General features: G+C 52.0%; 1 protein-coding gene across 11 annotated transcripts in view; it reads right to left on the bottom strand.

Moving 5' to 3' along the window:
- The window catches only part of DAB2IP (DAB2 interacting protein), a 204,240-nt gene that overhangs the window by 14,020 nt on the left and 170,718 nt on the right, over positions 1–19,502 (bottom strand). For all 11 annotated transcript variants that reach the window (XM_054174496.1, XM_054174498.1, XM_054174506.1 and 8 more), the window contains 4 exons: positions 8,816–8,960; positions 6,404–6,548; positions 2,042–2,278; positions 288–489 (listed from right to left, as the gene is read on the bottom strand). In XM_054174496.1, coding sequence (XP_054030471.1) covers positions 288–489; positions 2,042–2,278; positions 6,404–6,548; positions 8,816–8,960 — 729 coding nt within the window. The remainder of the gene's footprint in view (positions 1–287; positions 490–2,041; positions 2,279–6,403; positions 6,549–8,815; positions 8,961–19,502) is intronic.

Below are 19,502 nucleotides of genomic sequence, written 5' to 3'. Positions count from 1 at the left end.
TTTACAAACTGCAGACAGATTCGAACAAAATCCTGGTGTTTAGCTGCTCTGCCTTCTCATCCCACCTGCCCCTTCATCCTCTCCCCTCAAAGATGAAGAGCAGAGGAGGGAAAGGGATACACTCACTCGCCTCAAAGAAGGATGTAAAGAACAATCTACTTTTGCAGCATGTCCAAAGTCTGGGGAAGTACTAAGGTGACCAACAGCTGTGGGGGAGGGTGTGGTGTGGTACTGGCCAACTGCCCTCCTCCCACCCCAAAGCCTGTCCTTGTGATCCTCCTGGATACCTGCTCCAGTTGAGAAATGACTTCCCAGAGTAGTGAGTGCAAAGTGGACAGTTCCCGGCCCAGGTCAATGTATCCTTCAAAGCCAGCTGTGTTGGAGATGGTTTCGGGATTGGAAATCTCCAGTAGAAATCTCTGCATATTAGTCCATTCGTGCTCCAGGAACTGATTCATAAAGGACATGTACTCCTCTTTGCTGCCAAACCTATCAAGACAGCAACACAAATTTCAGCTAAATCCTTGTAAACAGAGCGGGTAGGGACATAAACAGGTAAGAAAGCCAAAGCTTTCCTTTGGCATCTGAACCCCTCAAAGCCTTTGGGATCCCTGGGTTGCTAGCAGGCTCCTCATACACCTCACTGATCACAGAATCAAAATTAATTCCAGCCTAATCCAGCTAAGTCCTCGTCAGCATGGGATCTCTGCAGTAAAAATGAAGGTGAAAGCTTGAAAAACAAACCCATTCTTGGTAATAGACTGAATCTTACTGCTGGGTCAGTGCACAGCCTCCAGAAATAGGACCTGTCACTGGAAATAAAGAAACTGTAATGCCAAGCACCATCAACTGACTGAAGCCCAGTGAATGATGATGGCAGGAATCCTGCACTCTTCCATGGGCACTGAGGCTGACTCCAGTCATGCCAGCTGCTGCTGCCCAGCACAAACCGCTCCTGGGATCTCCCTGGAGAGCTATACCTGCAGCTGGGTTGCTTCCTTGGGCTTCCTGCAACCTCCTTCTGCCCTCCAAGCACTCCACCCAGACTTCTGTCTCAGTTACATGTCTTATTTAGAACACAACAGGGAGAGCCTCATGGTTCAACTGCACCAGCAGTAGCTGGTGCTGTGCCAATGCCAGTGATTTGGTGAGGACAAGCTTGGCTGTGTGCCATCTGCAGGGCAGCTCAGCTGATCACCTTGGCTTAGTTAGCAGAGTCTTTCTTGCAACGTGCTGAAAATCCAAAACCCCTTTAGCTAGGGTTTGGTCAGGAATAGAGGGAATTTGTCATCTGGTGTAACACACTTGCATGTCTTCTGTGCCTGCGTGCACCTATGTGCATTCCTGACTGCGAGCGTGTGCACTAAGCTAGTTTCCAAAGCTAAGAAGCTTTAGACAGAAACTGTCCATTCATGTTTTGGAAAGCTCATCATTTTGTTATCAGAGCTCAGGATAAGTAGCTCAGAGCTGCAGCCAGTGGAAAGATTTTCAGAATCTCTGGCTTTGTTTCCATCAAACCAATGGGCTTAGTCAGAAACTGATAGTCCACCCATTCTCTTTTCATACCTTCCCAGATCAGACAACTGCATTGTTAATAGGAGGGAAGGCCCCAGCGCTCGGAGAAAGGAAAGAGCAGCTCCTGAGCTGTGCACACCATTGCTGCTGTCTGGGTTCTGGTGCTGTTGGTGCCTCTGACAGGAGGCCAAGCCAGGCACACCATCACAGGACAAAGAGCCTGGCTGTGCTGGGGCGTTCCTGCTGCCACCCCGCCTGCTCGTCCATGTGCTCACACAGCCTGTTTCCCTGCTCATAAAGCATGTCCTGTTTTGGAAACTTAAATGATCTGCCCGACCCAGCAGCGAGGGAGCGAGTCCCAGAGAGACGTGCAGGAGAAAGCCAACAGGAAACAAACAGAAGCCTTCCACAGAGGAAAGCAGCAGCCAGCGTGGGACTCCTGATGCTGGAGCCGTGGCTCTGCCCACGCACCCAGAGCTTCCTTTCGCCTCTCCAGACCCCTTCCCACTCCTGCACCCCAGCTTACTTGGCAAAGTTGGCGAGGTTCTGGGTGACCTTGGCAATGAGGGTCAAAGTGCGTGCAGTGCGGTCATCTGGGTACTCCTGCAGGAGGCTGAAGAGGGACGGGGACATGATGGCCGGGCACAGGAACCGCAGGAACAGGGAGGCACTGATCAGTCGCTCACTGATGTCTGGGCGGCCTCGGTTGCTGCATTCTTGTCTCCATGAGGCAAAAACTTCTTTGAGCTCCCTTGGGAAGACACTGCAATGACAGAAGGACATGCAGGGATGGCAGGTTCAAGGCCAGGGTGTTTGAGCTGCCACATAGCAGTAACTAAACATGGTGTGTATCAGCTGCAGGGCACAACACCCAGACCTGTACCGTGGCAGAGCCCTCTCACCCTGCTGACCCACAGCAGGGTGGCTGCTTGACACCAGTCACAGGCTCAGGTCCTTTGGTTTTTTTGCAGTGTGCTGTTAGGAGACTGAAACCTCCTGGAGAAAAGCAAAGTCGCTCTATGAAGGTGTCAGAGAAGCAGTTTTCATCAGAGTGATGTTCCTGCTCGTGCTGGGTGCCCAAACCCCAGACAAGGGAAGACAGAGAGATGAAACAAACTGTGCAAAGCAGCTCATTGCACGTCAGCCAGCACTTTGAAGCCAGGGCAGCTCAGCCACCCAGATGGGGAATGTCTTCTGAAGAAACACAGCATGGTGGGACCCTCTCAGCAGAACACCAGCAGTACTGGGGTCACCAGCACGAGGGCTGTACAAATTGTAATGCTCCTGTTCAGCCACCTGGATCAAATCCCTCTGTGACTGATACAAACAGAGAGCCCCACTGGAGTTACTCCAGCCTTGTAACTGCTCAGACCTCAGCCTGGCTTTCCTGGATACCAGAACTCCCCTGGGGCCAGCAGACTGCAGCAGCCCTTATCACCACAGAACTTGCTGCCTGTTTCTGCTCAGCCCTCTCCAGCTCCCTGCTCCCACCTTATCCTGTTCCCAGCATGTGTTATTTATTCAGCTGGATACTCCCACGAAGGGCACAGGCTGGCAATGGGTCCCACCATGCTGCTGCTGGTCTTGTAGGCCCCTGGCACACAACTCCTCACCCACCCCAGAGCCTGTACTGGCCAGCAACCACTGTCCCTGTTTCAAAACAAGAGCTGTTTACCAACAGAGCTGGATGGTCCAAAAGCAGACTGAGGAGCAGTCAGACTCCATTTTAGATCACAAATCTCCCTAACAAACAGCCATCTCAGAGGATGGTTTTCCAGCTTCCTGCAGGGACTATCTGGGAGAAGCAAAGCAATGTCAGTGGCTTTCTCACTGGCCAGTCCTCCTCTCTGGGCTAAGCCTCACACAGCTCAGGGGGATAACCACAGAGGCTGCAGAGCCAGAGACACCATCCACTGTCCAGCAGCAGCAAGATCAGGTGGAAGGTTCTGAAATGGAGGAGCGAAGCACACATTCGTGGGTGCGTGCCCCTGCGGCAGCACTACCCCCAGGTGAGGACAAGGTGTCCCTCCTGCTGCCAGCACCTTCCATCCTTCATCCTCTTCTTCCCAGGGCTACAGACACTCACCTCATCAAGCCTGACAGGCTGCTCCTTGCCACAATTGCTGAGTTCAAGATCTGTGGGGTTTGTGGTCCACCAGAGTGGCAAGTACCCTGTGGCCAGAGGACCATAGCCTCTAGCTCCAGGGCTATTCTCTGAGCTCCACAGGCAGAGCCCTCACCCATCATTTTGTTATCTGCCAGCTGCAGACCACACTGCTCAGCCACACACCCTGGGTCTGGGGGGGTCTCAGACAGCAGACCATCCCCCCCCATGATGCCCACCCTGAGCATGCTGCTTGGCACTGTTGCTGAGGTGTGTGCCACTACACTGCAGCTTTCCAGGAGGAAAACTTTCTCTGTACTTCTAACAGGGGTGGTGCCACTCCATGGAAGCGCTCCGCAGGCGCTGCCATTGTGTTCAGCTACTGCTCCACGCTGGCTTTGTGCCTTCACACTCACCAGCTTCTACCCCCTGCTTTACAAATAACATTAGCCAATGCCTTCAGCTGGATAAATTCTCCTCTGTCTTGGGCTTGATCCACGCAATTGGACAAAGCCCTTTTACTTCACGGTACTTGCACAGAAACAGGAGAATCCTTTAAGCAATTTAAGGCTTGACTGATCAGGACAGGTTGTACAGTTACTGGAAAGTAAACCCTGCCGAACGCGGGCACCGGCTGCGCGCAGCCCATGAGCGCCGCTCACCAGCGCAGCCTGGGAGACCACAGAGGTTTAATTGTGCACCAGCCGGCGGAACCCGGTTAGCTGCCTGGATGTGGCAAACAGGCCCCTAACTCATTACCCAACTTTCCAGTAACGAGCTTCCACATGCTGCATTTCTGCTTACACTGAAACTTTCCAGATGTCCAAATTATGTCATAATTATAACAATTTTCGGTTATTGTAAACCTCTTTCCTCTCGCTGACTCTCTCCAGCAGATGAGCAGGCACGCTCTGGCACTCTATTTAAAGCAAGATCGTTAGCTGTCAGGATACCTTGGGCCAATCCTGAGCACTCATCAGCCCAATGAATCCCCAAGAACCACTGGGTGCAAAGGACCGAGGGGGAACCGCTGGGAGCAGGGGCTGAGCCGCTCCGGCCTTCCTGGGAAAGGCTGTGCTGGAGGAACACACTTCCCCTGCATTCCTCACTTTCCTCAGGTCATTTTAAAGCCTATTTTTAGAGCGACCTTTTAGTGCTGCTTTGGGTATTTTTAGGAAGATATAAATTCAAACAATTATAATCTAACTGAAAGCAGTGAATCCCTCCTGGGAGAGCAGGTAAACAGCATTCCTGAGTCAGAGAGTTATTAATTGGCCCAGGATTAGGCAGATGATACCTGCACAGAAATCTGCCCTTTGCTTTATTTGTGGTAGATAAAGGAAGTCTGAGTGAGCCTCCCGCTGCTTGTTCTCTCCCTGAGCAGTGTCAGGAAAAGCCATTCCCTTCCTGGGCTCACAGGAGGGGACCCTCTGTATCCTGGGAGATTACATCTAATGAGTTTTCAGACCTCAACACAACAGCTGGGAAATGAGAGAAAATGAGAAATCCTTATTATCAGAGACTTCCTCCCTCCAATAATATCCTTAGTTGATCTTCTGCAACAACAGTGTTGCTACATTAATAAAAACTAAGCCCAGGCTTCAGCAGGAAGACTGCAAATCCAGCAGTAAGGAAAAAATGATCATTCTCATATGACCTGGACAAGAGTCTCTGGGAATGTCAGCAAGAAGCAGAGAGAAAATATTTTTATTTCTCCAAGAAATGAGTTATAAGCCCATTTTTTAGCCCTTTCAGGACATTTTTATTGCAGACATCATCTGTAACAGCCCCACAGAGTCCCTGCTCTCCTAGTGCCCTGGGCTGAGCAGCTGGTAACACCATGGGCACAACCATGCCCGACAGCTGCCTCCACAAGATACCATCACCACCTTACTCCAGTCAGTTTTGCATATTGGGGCCTGTCCCAACTAGTTGCAGAAACATTCATCCTGAGAACAAGCAACTAGGAAATGCTTCAAACTGCATACCAGGCCTTGGGCCAAGGAGGCAAAGGGCACCCCATCTACACCTCAGCAGCCCCCTGGGGCTGGGAAAGAGAGGGGTGAACCCAGAGGAATGCAGGGTGTTGAGCCAAACAGCAACCCAGGAGGAAGAGCAGTATCCTCCCAGCTCCAGCACTCTGCAACAGCAGAACATCTGCCTGAACCTAAGCTCCCTGTGCTGGTGCAGCTCCCTCGCAGGCAGGAGAGGTGCCAATGAATTCCAAACCTTCCCCTCATGCTCAGGAGAGGCAGAGTCTGTCAGTCTCATCTGGATGGAATTGTTACATGGGTAGGAGACCCAGGACATGCATTCTGCCCTTGATCCCAGACTTTCATATGCAGCTGGCACCAAACCCCTCTCTGAATGTGTCACATCAGAAAAGGCATTTTGTGTTCCTTGACTCCACTGCCCTGGCCCTGTGAGTCTGTGACAGTAACCCTCCAGCACCCGCTGACAACAAGCGTGACAAGGAATCAGCGAGGCTGTCGCACCTCCAGAGCAGATCCTCCAAACTCTGGCTGAGAGGGAGCCACTCTCTCACCCCTGGCCATCCTCACCTTTGCTCCTGGACCACCAGGACTTGCCTGTGCACTGCAGGATGTGGACAGAGCCCTGCAGTTCTCCTTCCAAAGCTCTCTGAAAAACTGCCCATGAGTGTGTCTAAGGGACAGGTCTGAACAGGCTGAGGTTGGACTGCTGCCACCCTTGTCCTCTGTGGCTGTCCTGCCCCTGTGCTGACCGAGGGCGTGCAGAAGGGAGCGATGCTCAGGGGATACCCACCAGTAGGAGTTGATGATTTTGCAGAAGGCCAGCTCACAGCACATTTTCAGGTTGCTCTGATGTTCAGGAAGGTCTGAAGATGAGCACTTACTGGGATCCACCTCACAATTTTCATCTGACTCGTATAGTGCCTTGATAAATTCCCCTGGAAAACAGACAGTTGGTGATGGGTTTTGGAGAAATGAGACCCAGGGCTCAAGCAGTTACCCTACACCCCACCACTAGCTGAAGAGAAGCCAGGTATGAGAGCAGGTGGCAGTGGCTTCCGGGGCAGGCTGTGCCTCAGCCAGCTCTCACGATTCTGAGCAACCCAGAAGCAGCCAGCGCTGCTTGGGGAGCTCACAAAACAGTACAGAACACCCTGCAGAAAGGCACCTGGACTCCCAAGCAGCACATTTCATCCCTCTTCCCCACTTGGCAGCTCTGCCTCTGTGGCTGTGGGCTATTGCATCTGCACTCTGCTGCCAAAACACTTCCTCAGCCTGCCCCGACCCCCAGCACAGCAGTTCCAGAGACGCTCCCTCGGGCTAATCCAGTAGGAAGTATGCTGGCAAGTTCTGTAATTATTTGTAGGATGGCCTGCTACTGCAGACTGTGTCCTGGCACTGCCAAGCCAGGGTGATTCACAGGAGAAATAGGTAATTAAAGGAAAGAAACAATTTACTTGGTTTATTTTGAGATGAACGTCACACAGAATTAAATTAAAACATTTTTCTGCATTCCCTGCACTCCTGTTTGGTGCCTGGCTGCTCCTCACCCTTGCAGACACTCAGACTGTGGAGCTGAATTGCCAGCTCCTTGCCCTGGTGCCACCTTTCGCCTTGGAGTGCATGGAACAGACCCTGGCTACCCGGGCTGAGGGTGCTTCCCACCACTTCCACACACGTCCAGCTCATGGGGAAGGTAGTCCTCCATCCCAGTCAGGACACAGCACTGGCTGGGGAGACCTGGGTACAAGAGGCAGTGTTCAGCTAGGGACCTGCAGGCCCAGGTGGCATTCTGGGAGAAAGGTTTGCTTTGCCTTGCTTCTGTCTCCAGTTGGTTTGCTCACCTCCTAATTCCTGACTGTCTTAGACTTTCCCATCCTCCTGCTTTTTGCCCACTCTAGCCTGCATTCCTATCCTATTGCCAAAACAGATTTTAATTATGTACTGGAGAGCCTTTCCAATGCACTTCAGCTCTGCCAGCCAGCTCTGCTTGCCTGCAGGTGATGCCTCCTGTTACCATCTGACCCCATTCCTTGCTCATGCTTCATGGTTTCAGGGGAAGTGCTGCGCTGCATGGCGTTACCTTGTGACACACAGAGGAATCAGTTCACTGAGAAAAGGTCTGCACAGAATCAGTGCCCCGAAGAGCCAGCAAGAACCGCGGGCTCCTGCTGTACTAGATGGAGCTGGCTTGGCAGCATTTGCATTGAGCCCTGAAAGGGAAGGTTTCAAAATTCTCTGCCTTCATTAATCTCCTGGCTTTTTAGAAATTTTATGAGGTAATCTACTTACAGACTTGCCTTCAACCAGAATGCATTATGAGGCAGAAATAAATAATGTTCCTTTTCCTTTTCTCGTGGGCTATTTGTTGGCTTGATTGAATTTGCCCAACGACCTCCCCTCCTTCAACGCTGTCATTGCTATTATTGTCTTAATAAAGTATTTACACCTCTCTGTTCCCTGCTAAAACCACAGAAATCCACTAGTAGGAACCCAACATACTGGAAAATTAACACCTCAACAGAAACCCTGCTCATCCTACTGCTAAGGACGTGGATCCAATCTAGCCGAGGTTCAGACACAACGCTTCAAAGGCAGCTTCTCCTCATCCTCATGCTGTGCTGACTGCACACAGCAACACAGCAATTCCTTCCTGACCTGCCCAGAGGCAGAAGCTCTAATTATTTTCATTTGCATCAAGAGAAATATTTTTGGAGCCATAAACATAGCCAGCACTTTAAAAAACCACCAGGAGGGTTCCCAGCCCGATCCGAGAGGCAACTCTCATCACTGTAACTTGGGAGATTTCATCTGACTCAGGAGTGCTGCGAGGAGCCAGGGAGCGTCTCTGGCGGGGGTGTGCAATCAGGGGAAGGATTCAATCAGCCACCCTGACACTGCCAGTGCTGAGACAGAAGACTTGGCAGGCAGCATAATGCCTTCAAACATCAATTTGCTATCTCCTCTGAAAGCAGATCAAAGTGCTAGCTCAGCAGTGACCTTCACCTGGGAGCAGAGAGCTGCCTGCTGCAGCCACGGCTGTGCCCTGCGCTCAGACCTCGCTGCCAGAGGAAACCCTCCAGCAAATGAGCAGTGGTGTGTCCTATGGCCATCAGGCCTCAGCTGATGGTCTTCACCCCGCAGAACACCCTGCACCTTAGAGCAGGGCCTCTCTGGGCAAGACTTGCCAACGCTCTGTACGTACCTAAGGCATCTTGCAAGTATTTCTGCCCCACCAGCTTCAGGTATTCTTCGATGGCTTTGGTGGCCAGCGTGTTCTCCCTGAAAATGAGATGCTCATTCTCACCACAGCGATCAACTTCAGACATCATCAGGTCAGTCAAGAAATCCTGGAAAGCAAAGCCCATGGTGGGTCACCATGCAGTGGCAGACGCTTTGTTCAGCAGAGCAGGCAGCCTCCCCTTCTCACAGGATCATAGAATGGGTTGGGTTGGAAGGGCCTTTAAAGGTCAGCTGGTCCAACCACCCTGCAGTGAGCAGGATCACCTTCAGCCAGATCAGGTTGCTCAGAGCCCCACCCAACCTGACCTGGAATGGTTCCAGGGATGGGGCATCCACCACCATTCTGGGCAGCCTGGAGCAGTGTTTCACCACCCTCAGTGCAAAAAATTTCTCCCTTATATCCAGTCTGACTCTCTTTCAGTTTAAAGTCATCCCCCCTTGTGCTGTTGCTAAAATGTCTGACCCCATCTTTCTCCTGGGCCCCTTTAAGTACTGAAAGGACACAGTAAGGTCTCCCCAGAGCTTCTCCAGACTGAACGACCCAGAGGGGTCCCAGCTTTCTAAGACACAAGAGGGAGTAGAGGTGCTGTGGGTGAACACAGTGTGCACACTCCCATCCTACCAGCCTGAGCTGCCTCCTGTTTCACACAGCTCAGAGACAAGAGGAGAAATCACTCTCTGAAGAGTCACAACTTTTGCACCCCAGAAACGATTGATCCCAGACCTGCACCACATTTGCCTCTCCATCAGTGCTGGTTTTTGGCTGGGTCTTGGCATCAGCCTCACCTTCTGTGGGTGAGCTATTTTCTTCACTGTTGAATGTGTCTGCATTTGGTGTGCAACTGCACTGGCTGTGAAACAGGGGCATACTGAGATGCCTCACAGTTAACAGCTGAGAGCCAAGCCTGTAAAACGCCTCAGGATGCTCAAATGCCCCATTTCCTAAGTACTCAGGGAAATAAACAGCACTGCTCCAGCACACATTTTGGGTACATTTTCGGGCTGATGTGCACACAACCCAATACCACACGATTTTATAACCCTCTGTGCTGCAGAGTGATGGAAGGGGTGAGCAGAAGCAGACCTCCTGCTGACAGCTGCCCCGTGCATCAGTCTGGGCTACTGAACTGTAAATTCTAAGAGCAAACCAGCACTTCAGACCCAGCTCCATGACTGCCTCACCAGCCTTCACTCATCAGAGAGGGTCACGCTGCTGCCTGTGCACTCTGCTGAAAATCCACTCCAGGGAGCGTTATTTGGTGTGCTGTAGCTGGCGTTAATGCAGGAGAAATGCCATGCAGCTTCTAATGCTAATACACATTCAGCTCCTGTCCTCTGCTCTGCTAAAAGGGAAACCAACTCCGGGCCCCTGCTCAGCTCCTCGCCGTGCTGGGTGCTAGAAGGGTTGATCTCCTCCCACCCAGCACCACTCACCTGGACATGACACAGGGAAAGAGGCTGCTGGCACCCTGTGCACCCAATGCATTAAACCTCTTACTGTTTCCCCATGCAGGGGACAGCAATGTTGACATACAAATTCCCTCCTACAATCAAGGGCACCTTTTTTTAAACTGCCTTCCTTTAAAACAAAATAATCTGCTCAGTAATAACCTTTCACTAAGAAATTCTCCTTCATTTGTCACGCCCGCAGCAGATGTAACCCGCTCCTGGCAGGCGCAGCAGGCACAGCCCAGAGCTGCTGTGCTGAGACCCAGGTCCTGTCCTTCCTGTCCCCAAGCCAAATGCTGCTCCCAGAGCCCCCCAGAGCACTGTGTCCACGACCCAGCCTGCTCCAACCCCGAATCTGGAGAGGGGTCACTCAGGTCCCATTCCCTGCCAATGGCCGCCTGGGAGATTTGCAAGAGAGGCACTTAGCTCCACGTCATTTTTCATAGGGATGTCTCTGCACTGGAAGTTTAATCAAGGTTCAATGAACAGCTCCATCTGAACCCAACAGACTCAAATCACTTCATCCACATGCCCTTCATTACTGTGCTTCTGTCCCAGACAAAGGAAAATCCTGGCTGCAGGCAGGCTTATCTCCCATCTCAGACCAGGGGAGGAAGGCTGGCATCTCCGCAGCACCCAACAGCCCTACCTCTCCCACCTTCCCACGATACTGTGACTGTGACCAACACACTGCCATAACCTCAGAAGGGTCTCTGAAAGAGCCAGAGGAGGAGTTTTGGAAAAAAAAAAATCACTTCAATGATTTCTTTAGCTCCCTCCCCGAATCCCTCTATATCTGCAATGCTCTGGCAGCTGCAGAGGCAAAAATCCCTCCTGGAAGCAAAGCAAGGTCCTCCTCCCACGATTTTCTCCCATTTTGCCCTTTTTAACAGCCAAGTTGGAAGGAAACTTTAAACCCCAGCTCAAATCCTGCTAGCTACTATCTGGGTAACTCGATCACCTTTATCTTCCCGGGTCTCTCCCAGGGTACGTTTCAATTCCAAACCACAGCTCAGCCTGACACAAGGTGCTGATTCTTAATTAGCAGTCACTGACCTTGGCTTTGCTTGATTCTCTTTCCTGTCACTTTCCCAACATACTAATTATCTCAGGAACACCAAGTTTCACAGTTTCTCTTAGCCAAGTGTTTGCCTCTTCCCCTCTCTTGTCAGCGGAGCACTGGCTGCTGCAGGACATGGAGCCAAGCTGCAAAGCTCAACCCAACTGCGAGCTGGGGCTGGCGAGTCCTGGAAACCCAGGGGACAAGTTTTAGCCTGTAATAACCTGAATCTGGATGATTTTAGCTGATCTGTACTACAGAATTCACTCGAATTTAAAATAAGGCAAAGTTCCACTGTGGGACTCAACAGAAAGCCAGAAAAGATCCCTCTGAAACCTCTGCTGCAGTCACTATGCCCTACGGAGCACTGGCAGTTCCACAGCTGAGAAAACAACCCCCTGAATCCCAAGCGCAAAGGAAAGCTGCTGAAATCCCAAAGAGCTCCAACACAATGCAGAATCCAAAGCCAGGGTGTAACGTGGCAGAATCTGGCCTTGTAAGTGACCAGAGGACAGAGCCAAGAGCCAGAACACCCAACAGCATCCCACTGGCCAGGGCTTCTCGCCTTCCCCAGCCCATGCAGCCTCCCTGGCTGCAGGAGACACCTTGCTGGGCTGTATGAACTGACCCCGAGACGCACCAGGGATCAAAGTACCCCAAGCAGCACCCTCCAGCAAGTTCCTCTGCAGAAGCAGCTCTTGGAGCTCTGTCAGCCTCATCCATGGGTCAGCTCCCACGACATCCTGCAATTCCCGTCCCAGGGCCATCTTCCCTCCACACAAAAGCCACATCAGCTCTGCAGCACAGGTCTGGTGTCTCTGCCTTAAGTACGCCAGCAGCCAGCACTCGGAAGACACAAATGGAATGCAAATACTTGTGGAACCCCTCCGGGGGCCTCACTCACCCACATACAAGGCTCTGAATAAAATGCAATAACTAAAGCCAATAAAACTCCCTCTTTCTGAGCAGCAGAGATCAGCAGGGGTTTGTTTTCAGTTAGGGCCCCTGGCAATGGAAGAAAATAAGATGCTTTATTTCATTACATCAGAGTTGAGAGGGGAAGTAAAAGGTCTCCAGTAAAAATTAAGGGCTGTGGCAGCGCTCTTCAGGCTTGCTCCTGTGTTTATTTTCAGGCTATCTGCTTCAGACTGGACAAAGCTGAACCTGTGCAACTTCAGGCACTGCACATCTGCTGATAAGGAAGAGCGATTCATAAATAAACAAACTCAGAGCGTGACAGCTCAAGGCTGCACTGGTTCCCAGCTCTTCTCAAACAAACCAAGCATGAGCCCACAGCAGTGTTCTAGCCCACCACTGCTGCCCTAAGGCACCAACTCCAGCTCCCTAGAAATGCACACAGGGCTTTTGCTGATGGAGAGGCAACCAGGTTCCTGCAGCAGGCAGCGTCCTCAGCATGACCTCAGCGCTCAACCACATCGCCACAAAGTCCTTCCTGTGCTGCTGCTTCCCCTCTGCCTGGCATGCTCCTGCTGCTCTGCAGTTCATCTCACATCCTCACACACATCATCCTCTGGACAGCAGTCCTGGGAGCTGAAAGCTCATGGGCTGTGTGTCACCCACACAGGGCAGCTGGCAGTGCTGGCCTGAGCTTGCATTTGCTTCACGTGCCTCAAAGTCTGTTGCTCAGATACCTCTATCCTGATTTACCTGCACTGTAGCCTAAAAACATGTCTGGTTCCCATGGGTCTTCATCTGCTGAGCTTCAGCTGCTACTTCTCCTGCCCCACCTAGGTAAATTCACCCTCCTGTCTCAAACCAAAACCAAGCAGCATCCTCTCACGGGTGAAGAAACGTCTCCTAACCCCTGCCCTGTCCCTCAACACATGGCAATTCAGGATCTATGACTAAGACAGTGAACTCACAACAGGACTGCTTCACACTGCCCTGAAGGATCCCCATAACCCTTGCCTGAAGAATGTGGAAGAAAGATATGGAAAGAGGGTGATGCCCTGGAAACGAGCAGGCTTCTGCCCTACCCTGCTCCACACGAGGTCCCTGCAGGTGGCCCTCTGAAGCTGCTGCCCCGTGTCAGCCAGCATGCCCATCAGTGCTGGTCCAGGGCCCAGCTGCCCTGGGGGTGGCCTGAATTGGAAATGGCTCATTGAAAAGTGAACTCCACCAAGAGAAAAAACCAACATCTGCTCAAGGAAACAATCCTTCATTGCCCCTGTCAATAGGGCCAAGGAAGCGAACTAATTGCATTGCTTAAACACAAGAAAATGAGAAGAAAAAGCTTTTTCCCAGAGGACAAAGCCAGAGCAGAGAAGCCAACTAATTCAGTCATGTGTCCCAACAATAGCTGACAGCCCTGCCTGCCTTGGCACCCCTTGGCCCCACACACCCCAGCAGGCTGGGCAGGCTGAGCACCCCTCAGTGTTTCAAACCTCCAGTGCCACAAAAGCCCACTCCACCCTTGGTGAAGGGTCTGTCTACATCAAATATTGCAGTCCTGAAAGGGTTCAAGGTCCCAGCCTCTGTGCCCAGAGGTGTTACTGGGCAGTATCTGCCCACTCCAGCTCCTGAGCCCAGGAGGCATAAAGATGAAGCCAGGAGGTGCCTGGCATGGCCATGGTGAGAGCAGAAGTGTTTCCCAGGCAAAGGGAGCCAGCAAGCAACACACATCTTGCAGGATGTATCCTGTCCACACCTAGGAAGGTCCTCCAGCCCCTTCAGGATGGGTCCACAGCTGCAGCATGTGAGGTGTCACAGACCTGATGAGACCCATGGGCCCACACAGGCTGCTTGGGTCATGCACCCATCTGGGCTGGAGCCAGCTGCTCCCAATAGCGTAACTGACTGATGGGCAGATTGACTTTGAAATAATAAGGTTCTCCACATCACAAGCCTGATTAATAGGATTGACTTAACCTTAAGAGGATTGAATTGATAAAGGTAATAAGATTACTGCTTATTTCAAAGACTACCCCAGAGTCCAGCTGGGCTTTTATGCAAAGGTAATAAACACCAGGGGTTGGTGGGGCTGCAGGTGGATGAGTGCCAGGACACACCTACCTGCCAGTGCTGAAGCAGCAAACATGGCACTTGACGGCGCTGAGCTGTGCAAGGGGAGCAGTGAGGGGGCAGCAGCTGGGTCCTGGGCTGACAGTGGAACCAAGGACCTCATCCGAGTCCCCGAATTTTTATGATCACACAGCTCCTCTGAGGGTCTGTGCTGGACAATTCTCTGACAGGAAAGCAGTGATGTCCTCCCCTTCGAGCCCTGGAGCTCATACTTGATGCCTCTAGCACTATTTTCCCTTGGGAGGAGGCGGCGAAACAGCAACGTGAGGGTTAATGCACAGGAGTCTGTGTCCATCACCTTGCAGACACCTTGCTCGAGGCAGTAAGAAAACTTCAGTGAGGGATATAACACACTGAGAGATCCCCATCTCCTCCTGAGGGCAGAGGGGCTGGATCCCACACTGACAGCCAGAACTCTGATCTCTGCAGCTGCCACTCACCGGCTTGCTCCATCCTTTCAACCAGCCTGACCTGTGTTTAGCAGGGGGGGGAACGGTGGAGGTGCTTATAAAACTGATTAAAAGCCTTATTAGCTCAACTATGGCTGCTATAAAATATTATCAGGGAGATAAACTCTTTGTGGGGGAATGACAGTCCTGCTGTCAGTCCTGTCTATAGCTGAACGTGGGCAGCATTCTTGCTGCCCTGCCCTGTGTCTGCAGCCTTCCCAGCGCAGATATGGGAGCAGTGCTCCCTGAAGGCACCAACCAAACCCAGCAGCTTCCTGGGCTGTAGCTGTAGTCCCCTCTCCAAGCTGAGCAGTCATTTTGAGGCCACCCTGCACAGTGTTCTCAGGTCCTGCACTTCAACCAGTGCTGCCAGCAGGGCTCTGACCACCCTGCACAGGGGGGAGCATGGGAAGCTTCCAGCAGGCTCACACGGGAGGAGTAAATACATCTGCTCAGCTGAAGCAAATGCTTGCAGCAGAAACAAACATGGACACATGTTTATTCTTCACTCCATTCACAACGTGGTAAATATTTATTTCAAATGAGCAGCTGGTTAGTTAGAGCTTTTTGTACTGCTGGGTTTCATCCACCGAGCCTTCGGACATGAGAAGGGTTTTTTACATATTTATGGTCACAAAATGAGCTCCAAAAGCTGTAAGACAGCCCCAGAACACATCTAAGCATGGGAAAGATTCTGGAAGCATCCAAAGTCATGATTGGTCTCACTTTGGGAAGGATGCAGCCTGCCTGTCCACACCCACATCACAAAGGCCACGTCAAGCCACGCTAATGGCAAGGGTGAGCACTCCCAGGAACACCAGGGATGGCAACAGAAATAGTTTAATTAAGACTTGGTGTCTGTGGGCTGCAAAAACACAAGGAAATGGGAGGGCATCTCTCCACACCCTCACAGGTAACGTTTCACCAACTGGGAAGTTGAAGCACCTAACAAGTCAAGGGCAGATGCTGAGAGCCTGCATCCCTGTGTTTAGCCACAAACAATGTCCCTCTTCCAGGCCCTACTCACCATAAAAAGAGCAAGTGAACAACCAGGGACACCAGGACAGCTGATGCAGGGCTGGATGTCTGTCAGACTCTCCGGTGGGCTGGGGCAGCTCCTTCAGCCAGGCTGTCTGCACTCTCAGCTTCATCAAAACACTTTTCCCCTTCTCTCTACCTCTTTGCCTTGGTGGCTGACCTGGAGTTTCCAGGCATGGTGTGGTGCACACCAACCCCTTGTGCAGCACTGCAGGGACAAAGCTTTTCACTTTCCCAAACAGAGATAAAAGGAAGCATGGACTTTGACTCTCTGTTTTCATTCTCCACCCTTCAATCTACTGTGATGTGGATATGACGTCTGGGAAGGAGCAGGTATTGAGGGTGAAAATTCAGCTACACTCCTTGTCCCCTTTTATGCCTGAAGCTCTGTGTGTTTTGCTTCTCAAGCAAGAGAGACACCTGGGCTTGTGTCAGCGGTGGTGTGGCCAGCAGGACCAGGGCAGTGATCATTCTCTTGCACTTGAGACTGGTGAGGCAGTGCCTCAAATACTGGGTTCAGTTTTGGGGTCTACATTACAAGAAGGGCATTGAAGTGCTGCAGGAGGTTCAGAAAAGGGCAAGAAAGTGGATGAAGGATCCTGAGCACAAAAGCCTTTTCTGAGGAGTGACCGAGGGAACTGAAGTAGTTTAGCCTGGAGAAAAGGAGGCTCAAGGGGAGACCACCTCACTCTCCACAAGTCCCTGAAAGAAGGTTGGATAAAGGTGGGGGTCAGTCTTTTCTCCCAAGGAACAAGTGATACCACAAGAAGAAATGACCTGAAGTTGCACCAAGGGAGGTTTAGATTGGACATTAGAAACATTTCTTCCTTGAAAAGGTTGCCAAAGCCTAGAAGAGGCTGCCCAGGGCACTGGTGAAGTCCCCATCCCTGGGGCTCTGTAGATGAGGTTTAGCGGTGACCTGGCAGTGCTGGGTTAGTCTTGATAACCAGAGAGGTCTTTTCCAACCTAAACGATTCTGTGATGCTATTCTGTGACTCAGGCAATGCTTTTAGCAGCTTCAGCTCACACCTGACTGGTAGGGGACAGCTCAGTATTGTGACCCTCCTGCTGTCTATGGGGCTGGCACACTCAGCACCACCCGCACAGCACCACATTGCACCTCTCCTGCACAGAGCTCCTGCAGCATGGCTCTAGGTGGACTCCTGCACCCAAGGGGCCCTGCATCATTAAGGGATTACACAGTAGTTACAGCACATCACTACAGGACAACAGGGCTGAAACAGTGTGAAAGCAATTAGCTGCTAACGAGTCTTCACAGATAATCTACTGGACACTTGTTTCTCAGCCCAATTGTAATTGCTGCTTCAGCTCAGCTACCGCAGCCAAGATGCACAAACCCCCCTTTATCAGCAAGATAAATTAATGGTTGCTGATTGCCACGTCTGCACTCTTCAGGGCAAGGGAGAGCTCTGAAGAGGTCACTGGAAAGGCTCTTGGCAAGGCACAAGGATGAAGAAGCTACCTCCAGCCTATGCAGCTTCAGAGGGTCAAAGGAGGACAGAAGCCTGAACGAGAGGGCACTGCTCCACTGTCCCTGCACACCAGTGCCAGGGAGCAGGGTGCTCACCACTGCTGCATTGGGCTGAGGTTCTCCCCCAATGGACACTGGGACCCAGACCTGCTTTCTACAGCCTCAAGCCTCTCCCTGGCTCCCCCGGCCCCATCTCCATCCACTGGTCTCCTGGCCCACCGGGCACCAGCCTGTTGGTCTCCATGGCTGTGCTGCTCAGCCACAGGGCAGCTTCCCTAAGCCGTGGTGGTGCACCCCTGTCCCACGAGCAGGGATGAGGGGGTGTCTCCTCTCCCATTAATTGTGTTTTTACCTTACTACTTTGCTCTTCCCTTTCTCTGCTTGTCCAACTCCTCTCCACACTGCCCAGTCCCATGCTCCAATAACTCCTGTTGCGCTGACAGCTCCCTAAACCCTGTGCTAATGCTGATGGCAGATGACAGGCAGGGAGAGCAGAAGCTCCATTTTAGGGAGAAATTCATCAAGCCTGTTTACTGTTTGCTGTTCCCTGGTGCAGAGCCTCTGGGATCTCAAGCACTGATGCAGACACATGTCTAGAAACACGCTTGCTCTCTATGGAGTCTCTCCAGTATCAAAGAGGGAAAAGGCAGGAGCAGTGACAGCAGCTCTCAGCCAAGCCCACACATGAGCCACGGTGACTGACACTGGGGTGACACCTGAAGCCTTTTGCAGCATAACCACGTAAGCCATGGAGAGGGTCTTTCATGGCAATATCATTCCAACAAAAGCCCTGGCACAAGTGCCATCAGAACCAGCAGAAGGCAGGGCTGTGCCTTGTGCCCCGGCACAAGGACTCACCTACAAAGCTCTCCTTGTGTAACCACAGGGCAGCGTTTCACACACCACGAATCCAAACCCACTTCTGTCCCCACTGAGGACAACACAGCCAACAGGACCAAGACTGTGGTCCTTCCCTGTGCTCCTGGGGTCTGACACTGCAGCCTGGGATCAGGGAGGCTTTAATTGAGCTGTTTTCTCTGCCTCTGCCACAGCAGGCTCATGGCCTCAGAATCCTCTCAGTAAGCTTTGCCTGCCTTGAATTAGATCAGGAGGCCAAGCCACTTCTCTGCCCAACAGATGGTAACTAAATCTAATCCACAACCCCTGCCATGGTCCTGAGCAGCAGTGGCAGCTGTGGAGGAAGCACAGCCTTGTGACTGCCTCTCAGGTGAGGAGCTCATGTCTCCTCAGCACTACAAAAGCTTTGGAAATCTTGCTCTTCCCCAGCTCCCCCCTGCAGAGTTCAGTGAGATGTTAACAGAGAAAAATGCTGATGCTCTAACTCCTGCAGGCCTGACACTGGCACTGCCCACCATAGCTGTGCCATGCCACCTGGGGAGGAAGGATGCTCTGCAGCAGATGGGTCATGCAACTCCACACTGCATGTGCCAGGGACCTCAGCACTTGCCTGTGGTCCCCAGTAAGGGACTCTCCAGCTCTGCCCACTCTCCTGTACCCTCACAGGTCACAACCACCCTCTGTCTCTTTCTGACCTGCTTCTTCTCCAGACCTGGCAGGGGATTCCCAACCTTGAAAAATGGTCAGATTGGTCCACAAAGCCTGAATTTCTACCTCTCAGGTTAGCCAGCATCCACATCCCAAAAGCACTGCCCTGGGAGCACACCAGGACCACTGAGCTTTCCTGCACTGCTGCCTCCCCTCATACCTCCCATCATAAAGCACCAGACCAGACCCTGAAGACTCTGAGCTGACTCAGAGACACACATGCCTGTGGGTGGACATTGTTCTGGACTTCTCAGGAGGTCATCTGCTCCTGTTTGGCCCCTGCCATGCTGGGGGCTCAGTGCAGCAGCACAGTGACAGGGAGGGAGTGGAGCAGGGAACCTGCTGGGTTCCCATCAGAATTCCCAGCACAGAGTGGCTGCTTAGCTTAAGCCAGCACTGCTCACATTTCATCCCTGGGAACTGCCTCCTCACTTACTTTCACATTTGTGCCTGTTGATAAAGTATGAGCCTGGCCCTGGAGCCTCCAGAAGGACAGAGAAACGACTCACTTGGCATCTCATGGTCCCACTGACCTCTCTGCTAATTAAGCAAT

The sequence above is a fragment of the Dryobates pubescens genome, chromosome 29 (genome assembly GCF_014839835.1).
Source record: "Dryobates pubescens isolate bDryPub1 chromosome 29, bDryPub1.pri, whole genome shotgun sequence".
Classification (NCBI taxonomy): Eukaryota; Metazoa; Chordata; class Aves; order Piciformes; family Picidae; genus Dryobates; species Dryobates pubescens.
Note: the sequence above shows the minus strand (reverse complement) of the source record. Positions and strands in the feature narration are given on the sequence as shown.